This window comes from Sinocyclocheilus anshuiensis, unplaced genomic scaffold, assembly GCF_001515605.1.
Source record: "Sinocyclocheilus anshuiensis isolate Anshui unplaced genomic scaffold, SAMN03320099.WGS_v1.1 scaffold883, whole genome shotgun sequence".
NCBI lineage: Eukaryota > Metazoa > Chordata > Actinopteri > Cypriniformes > Cyprinidae > Sinocyclocheilus > Sinocyclocheilus anshuiensis.
In genome coordinates, this window is record NW_015547678.1 from 1,422,397 (window position 1) to 1,430,394 (window position 7,998).

General features: G+C 37.2%; 1 protein-coding gene across 2 annotated transcripts; it reads right to left on the reverse strand.

Moving 5' to 3' along the window:
* Window positions 1–500: 500 nt before the first annotated feature.
* On the reverse strand, window positions 501–7,713 carry LOC107703081 (ER membrane protein complex subunit 1-like). Of its 2 annotated transcripts, XM_016505598.1 has the most exons (21): window positions 7,614–7,713; window positions 7,441–7,534; window positions 7,235–7,360; window positions 6,961–7,087; window positions 6,418–6,573; window positions 6,161–6,328; window positions 5,950–6,021; window positions 5,769–5,867; window positions 5,584–5,680; window positions 5,125–5,241; window positions 4,723–4,731; window positions 4,312–4,511; window positions 4,089–4,238; window positions 3,437–3,598; window positions 3,245–3,364; window positions 3,032–3,169; window positions 2,771–2,944; window positions 2,453–2,663; window positions 2,228–2,312; window positions 1,984–2,113; window positions 501–1,433 (listed from the first exon to the last, which is right to left on the reverse strand). In XM_016505598.1, exons 1-21 carry the CDS (start codon window positions 7,696–7,698, stop codon window positions 1,254–1,256), a joined length of 2,700 nt encoding a protein of 899 aa, XP_016361084.1. In that variant the 5' UTR covers window positions 7,699–7,713; the 3' UTR covers window positions 501–1,253. The 2 variants fall into 2 exon arrangements, with proteins under 2 accessions (XP_016361084.1, XP_016361085.1); XM_016505599.1 differs by lacking the exon at window positions 4,723–4,731.
* Between the last annotated feature and the right edge of the window lie 285 nt (window positions 7,714–7,998).

Below are 7,998 nucleotides of genomic sequence, written 5' to 3' on the forward strand. Positions count from 1 at the left end.
TATCATCTTCTGTGTTCTGCAGAAGTCAGTCAGTCATACAAGTTTTTAACAAAATAATGGTGCGTACAAGATGATAGAATTAACTTTTTTTTTTTGTTGGATGAATGATCCCTTTAATGATGCAACCAGAAAATATTTCAACTGGTATTGCCCAGACTATCCACAACTGCAGCAGTTCTATCTTAAATTTTCAAAACGATTCAAGAGTCTATAATTAGGAAGGGCATATTCTTTATTATTGATTAGGGGGAAAAGAACAAATAATTTATGCATGTTTAAAAAAGCATTAGGTTTGTTACCAACTTAATTGAATGTCTACTCTTTTGTTACAAATATTATTAAACTCATTTTTTCTGACATCATTAATTTGCAGCAGCGGGGATGCTTTCAAAATTATGTATATAAACAGGCCTATTATTCAAGAAAATCAAAAGAGTAGAAACATTTTACACAATAGTAAAATCACAAGGATTTGTAATGCGTACAAGTCAAAATCAAAGTATGATATGGCATATTAGGATCTTGCTCATAAATATATCAAGTAAGAACATGGCTCCAAACCATCCAGTGCATTTGACATACCATAAAATAACTACAAAAGACTATCCAAACTCCTATGCAGAACCTTCTATCATTAATGTACAGGAGAAAACAATTTCACAGTTCTCATGTGCACTAGTGTTTGCCCATTCAAATCCTGTACACAAGGCAATATATTCTTCAATAGCTCATCAGATCATATCAAATTTAAAACCCAATCTTTTCATTGATTTAAATAAAAATGGCAGTCCTTTTGCAATACTCCTTCCCTCAGTATTAATTTTCAAAATAACACCATTTCTTCAAAAGGCAGACTCAGACTTACTGAACGAAATCTAGAATGAAAAAAAAAATTAAATAAATAAAAGGGACGGGTATTATGTTATACCTGGTGAGTCTACCTTTAAATCACATGAGTTATGTTACCCCGAAAGGCACAATAAATAAATTAGACAGTGAATTGATCAATGCTGGGGGGGAAAATTAGACCTACATTACTTCTCTCTCTGAAAAGGGAAAAACTATCATGGCCGTCTATGCACTTACACTCAAAACACCACAAGATCCCTAAGACAGCTGGTTGCAAAAATACACCAAACTTATCAAATGATCTTGCAGTTTTGACATGGTCACCAGCTAGTCTCCTGCCATCAATGTGTTGACCACATTGCAGTGAGGGAGAGAATGAAGTCAACAGGCCATCAGGATGAGTCTTATCGCCATGCCCTATTGAGCAGTTTCACTTCCGCTAGACGTTTGCTGATCATGGTGGCAAAGAAGAGGCCAAAGAGTACGCTGCTGATTAATACATAGTCATAGTCATCCTTAAGGACATCAAATTGCTTGGAGGGGAACACTCTGGTCTGGTAGATGTCAAGACCATACGCAACCACCTACAGGGTGAAGAAATTAAATGCATTTCATTCATGTAATGAGAATGGCATGGATGTTAAAGGGATAGTTCACCCAAAATGAAAATTCTGTCATTAATTACTCAACCTCATCTCGTTCCAAACATGTAAGACCTTCTTTCATCTTCGGAACACCAATTAAGATATTTTTGATGAAATCCAAGAACTTTCTTTGCGCATAAAAAGTATTCTCATAGCTTCATAAAATGACAGTTGAATCACTGACGTCACAGACTATTTTAACAATGTCCTTTCTACGGTTCTGGGCTTTGAACATGGTAGTTGCATGGCTGTCTATAGAGGGTCAGAAAGCTCTTGGATTTCATCAAAATATCTTAATTTGTGTTACGAAGATGAACGAAGGTCTTACGGGTTTGGAACAACATGAGGGTGAGTAATTAATGACAGAATTTTCATTTTGGGTGAACTATCCCTTCAAATTAAGACAAATCCTACCAACAAAAAGTTATTTAATATTGTGAAGAAAAAAGAAAAAAACAAAAAAAAAAATGGACTAAACCATCACTCTTACCAAACAGGTAGACTCCAGGCCAGAGGGGGCAGTGTGGATGCCCCTTATTCTTGACACAGTCTGGTTGTAGTTTATAAACCACTCTTCACGAATGGGCATTTCTGGAGCATATGGTATGAGGTTTTCCTCCCTAAATGGTGAGACAATCATTGTTCAGCTTGGTTACTCAGCAAGCAAATTGTTAATCAAAGTCTGAATCGTATGTGATATTTCCCAACATAGTAAATATTAGTTGAAAACCCACCGACTGTGTTCTGAGACGACTTCTGGTCTCCTTGGGTCCAGAAACATCTTTGGTAAGGATAAAATGTTGCCTGATGGCAGCCCGACTATAAAGTAAAAGTAACACACAGAATTTAATATGAGAATGCTGATATTTTTCATAAGACTTTGATCTTATAGATATTAAAAAATAAAATAACTGTCAGTATCTGAAGATTCCTAACTGCTGGATATGCACAATACTAACCAATAAGGTGTCGGCTGGTGATGCCCTTTTCTGTAAGTGTGGCTTCCAAAGTGCTTATGGAAGCAGGAAAAATGTACGACTGCTGCAGAACATGAGGTGGATGTGGTCTGTCCAGGGAGCTGAACACTGTGCTGTTATAGAGCTCCGCTCCCTCAAAGAGCTCCAACACAGAAAACTCATTTCTGCGGAACTTGGAGTTCCAGTACACATACTATAGGGAATAAACACAAAAAGTAGTGTTAAATTCTGTACCAGAAACATTTGTATCTATCACAGTAATCATAATGGATAAATGGATGGATACATTTGTGCACTTACCACCACCCAGTTTTCAGAGTGTACAAAGTGAACAGGTCCTCTGGCTTTCCGCTGCACCGCTTCATGCACAATACGGCCAGTGACACCATCAATCAGGAAGATTCCAACAAAGCTCCGCTCCTGATGGGTGTCTGTGCTTTCCGTTATTACAGCCAAGAGATTAGGGTTCAGATACTGCAGAACAACAACAGGTAGGATATGTGATTAGAAAAGAGTGTAATTACTTTTGCCCAAAAAGAGCAGTCATCGAATCAGCAATACCTTGTAGAGCACACTACGATCCCCCATGACTCTGCCCTGGGAATGCACATGTTCATTTGCACGCTTTCCTTTGACAGCCACTATCTTCTGCACCTCAGTGGGGATGACCACCTCCCAGATTACCTCTGTAGACAAATCCTAAAGGAACAAAATCTTTTATGAACACTAGCATCAAAAGTGCTTTACATCTGCTTTGCATGAATGGATGCTAACCTTGCGCAGACGGAAACCGGACAGTTTTCCCTGACTAGAATCCACTAGGTAGAAGAATATGGAGGATGCTGTGTCCTGAAGCTGCTGCAGAACGTTCTTTGTAGATGGAAATGCTGTAACCTGAATGGGAAAATAAATAGGTTCACATTCTCCAAGGAACACAGAAGGTTTGTCAGAAGAACAGAGACCCACCTTATACTGGTCATCAATAAGTAGAAGGACTTTAGCGTAGTCCTGGTCAATGACAGGCAGCAGCAGGGTCTGAAGGACAGGTCTGGGTAAGGCAGGGACACTAATTTGACTCTTCTTGCCAAAGATAGGATTGAAGACATAGAGGTTTCCAAGACCTGTGTCCTGTAAATACAGTCCATTTTTAAATGTATAAAAAATAAAAAATAAATATATATATACACATGAAAAAACAAACAAACAAAAACATGTAGTATTGAACATATGAACACTTCACTGTCCTAAAAAAAACAGAGTCAAATGAATGAAAAAAATGGACAAATGTGTAAACTAAGCAAGCAAACAAAAAACAAGTGTACAAACTAACAAACAAGTAAACAAAAACGCACAAAAAACACAAGTAAATTAAACAAAAATAACAAAAGCAATTGAACACGCAAGCAAATTCGCAAACAAGTATACAAAGTAACTAACAAGCAAATAAACAAACTAAAAGACAAATGCATAAATTTGTAAACAAATGAAGCAGCAAACAAACAAATGCACAAATGAGTAAACATGAAAGCAAGTAAACAAACAAAAACATAAGAATAAGCAAACAAAAACAGGCAACCAAATAAACAAACAAATAGCTTTAGATCATACAAAAGCTTACCTGGCTTTTTATAAGAAGTGTGCACTGTGGAGGATGAGGAAAGTGAGCAGTGGTCCTCTGCACAATGAGTTTGAAAACAGAGTTGGGCTGGATGTTTTCTAAATACTGCTTCCACAAAATCGTTCCTGATTTACTGTCGATGCCAAAGAGCTGAGTAGAAAAACAATAGCCATATGTTAACCAACAAGACAGCAAAAAGAACAGCTGTGCATTCTAAACTTACCTTCCCAGAGGCAGTTACCATCAACATCATCTTCTGCAGGTTGAATTCATCCCGAGACAGTGTGTCTATGGTGACCTCATTCTTCACACTGCTTCGGGGCTTCCGGGCATCATAAAAGAGTTTCCAGAGATGGGCCAGCCAGGCCTGCAGCAGGATGAACTGGGAAGAGAGGCGCTTGAGAACCATGGGTAACAGCCCATCTGCAGGCAACAAGAGACCACAGCGATGAGTGACAGAGGTAAATGAATCTCCAAGAAAAAGAAAAAAAAAAGTCACTTCAGCTTTTACATAAAATTAGTTACATTCTTGAGCCAATTTATTGACCAAAAGTTAGAGACACTGACAAAGACATTACATAAAATAAACATGATTAGGAAGAGAAGCAAAATTAGAGGAAGCTCTCTACTTTACCTTGAATGGCTGGATCCAAGTGCAGCAGATAGGCAATAGAAAACACATAAGGACATAAATACAAAAAGAAATAGCAAGAAAGCCATGGAAAATAGGACAGATGAGTGAGATTTTTTTTTTTTTTTTGCTTAGCAAGCAAAGCAGCAATGCCACAACACACAACACACATTAGCCATACATCACAAACACAGAGCACAGGCATACATAACACTTATATCTAGCAAATGTTAAAATCGAAAAAAAAAAAAAAGGCCTTCAAATGACATTTTATGTTGACCTTAAGATGTGTTTCATATTTTAAACTAACACCTAACTGGATTGCTCTGAAATTACAATATGAAAAAATAAGACTATAAACAATATGTAATAAGCAAACAAAGACATGATAAACAAAGGTTTTACCGGCTTTCTTTCCAAACTCTCCCTCCAGTTCTGCCTGTGTTCCAGTGAATGGCAGATCAACCATCTCCATCGTGACCACATCAGCCAGGGCCTCCTCCCTCATCCAGACCACCCTGCCTACAGTGGGAAACAAAAATCAACTCCTTGCCTTTTGTAGTTTATACTGAGGTAAAGCTAAGTTGAATTTTACTTCATATATTTTTTTACAGATATAGTACCGAGGTCCAGGAGAGAAATCAATTTATTGACTTATTTTAAGCTATTTATTTAATTTGATTAAACTTAGAATGTAATAATAATTGTAATGATTTTTTATATATTTTAAATGTAACATTTTTAAATTCATTTTAAATGAAAGGATTTTGAAACAGCTTTTCTATATTTATTTGCCAGGTTCTTAAATGAGAATTATTTATTTTTATTTTTAATAAATACATTTCTCCGTAGTGTAGTTCATACCAGGTTGCTGTAGGAATGTGAGTGTAAGATCTTCCGTCTGCACCATGACTCTGTAGCCCACAGAATCATCTTTCTTCAGAAAGGCGTGGACATATAACTAAAGAACAGACCAATCAAATTAACCTACATTCAAAATTATTGGCCAATAATCGGTTAAACTTATATACTTCAGCATCAGCCCTCACTCTGTTTGGCTTTCCTCCATTAGGGTCCATGTGGTAGATAACGGTGGTGTCAAGGTGCCTCCGCCCTGTGTCAGCACTGAACAGGTTGATGCTGCAAGCCTTGAGTAAGAATAACAACTGATTAAGGTACAAGTACATACCTAAAAATACATTTTTGTCTTGTTTTTGAAATGTGACTCACAGTATCATTCTTTGGAGACATCACAGCAGCAACTGTCCTCTCTCCAGATGTGGCAAAAGCAGCCAGATATGACTGAAATATGAAGGACATTGGGCTTTAGACTTTGAGTGAAGAATAACCAGTAAAATTTCTGTAATAAATAACATTTTATGAATTGGAATTGTAAGGAATTTAATGGTTCTGTTTAACTCGGAGGCATATTAGTTCTTACTGGATAGAAGTCTCGGAGCGTAGCGATGAAGCCGTCTTTGAGTTGCAGCAGGATGTGATGATCTGGACTGAGCTGCAGGAAGAACTCAGAAAGAGGAGGCTGTGCTGGATTGGGTTGAGTGGACGTCAGAACGGGCTGGAATCCAGATGCCACCTCCAAATCTAGCGTCTTTGAAAAGAGGAGCCACCCATGATATTATAGTTACAGAAGACTGAGGAAGCACTGTATGTTAAATACAAGCGTAGCAACATCTGTACCTGGAGGTGGATCTGTCTAATTTCTGTCTGTTCTGCAGACTTCAGCAGTAGAGTATACAGGGACTGTGTGATCTGATCCACACACAATAGGATCCCTGAGCTGATGACTGTACAGCTGCTCTCCAGGCTTGACATCCATGCGGCTTCAACTGATTTCTGAGGGAAAAAAAGTGTGACTGTATTATTAGCTAAGTAATCTGACTCTCTCAATAAGAAAACTCAATATATTTTCCATCTTTTTGTATTATCGAAGTAATCTGAGTCTTTAAATAAGAAAACTGCATTGTGTAAAATTATAAATTATACATGTAAATTATACTGTGTATTGTGTACCATTATAAATGTTTTTACTGTCAATTTTACTGATCAATTTCATGCATCCTGCTGAAACAATAATACAACAGGGTTTGCTTGGCTGGTCTGTGTGTGTGATTCTACAACCCTCTTTTTAATTTTGAGTGAACTATTCCTTGAACACCTTCAACCATTCCATCCTTGCTCTTTTTTTTTTTTTTTAAATCCTAAAGAAAGTAAACTCCATACCTTGTTCATGATTTCTCCATCTTCAATTTTGTATTCAACAATAACAATATGGGAGTTCGGCACAACCCCAAAAACAAACACCAGTCCATTCCCACCAGAATAAATAGTTTGATACTGAACAGTGTCACTGTAGGATGCAAAAAGATTAATTCACAATTAATTACAGCAAAAAGAAAGAAAAAAAACAATTAATTACACAAATAATAACTGTAATAAGAAGTTGCAAAAAAAAAGAACAGCTGTTATTCTGAATTCCAAGATTTTTTTTTATCACCTGTCAGGTAGGTTTTCCTCCCATATCTGGCTGCCACTTGAAAGGTCATGGAGCGAGATTGCTGATTTCTTCAGCACAGCAACATACTTCACAAGGTGAACTCCAACTAAAGCAGCAGCCTGAAAGCTGTGGTCAAAAGTGGACACTGTCAGTTTGATGCACCAGTTAATCCCAATATTGTCACAAAATAACAAACAACATACAACCTTCCCGTATCAAGCACTGTCTCCCACTTCAAGCCACCGACTGTGGTCTCCCAGGAGCGAAGCAGACGGCCATTTCCAGCAACAACAACAGCATCTAAGAGACAACAAACACAAATTCAGAGGCAAGAAACAAAACCTAATTTCACAACACAAGCTTTTTATTGCATGCTTACCCTGTCCATACATAAGCAGTGCATCAATATGGCCCTCTGGTCCAGTCTTATCCACATGCCGCCAGACTACAAGAAACAAAAACATTTCACTGACACTGTTAAATGAATGAATCATACAAAATCATTGCTTTTTAATGAACAAGTTCACATTAATAGGAAGGTTTATTCTAATATCCATAATGCAAACCTCTCACCTGTCCATGTAGATTATTTTGATTATGATTAAGAAACCCAAGATGAATACATTTGGAATTTAGAAAATTAGTTAGCTCAACTATGGTGAAGTAATAAGGAACTAGGATAGATACTATTGTTCTATAATAGCATAACCCTTAAAGAGACAGTTCAACCAGAAATGAAAATACTGTCATCATTTACTCCCCTT

What these genes read in the sequence shown, in the direction of transcription:
- LOC107703081 (XM_016505598.1), bottom strand. Translation starts at nt 7,698, where the DNA reads ATGTTTTTGTTTCTTGTAGTCTGGCGGCATGTGGATAAGACTGGACCA. An exon ending in TGTCTCCAAAGAATGATACT is followed by an intron (nt 5,868 to 5,949) that starts GTGAGTCACATT and finishes TTCTTACTCAAG; the next exon opens with GCTTGCAGCATCAACCTGTT. An exon ending in CACATTCCTACAGCAACCTG is followed by an intron (nt 5,242 to 5,583) that starts GTATGAACTACA and finishes TTCCCACTGTAG; the next exon opens with GCAGGGTGGTCTGGATGAGG.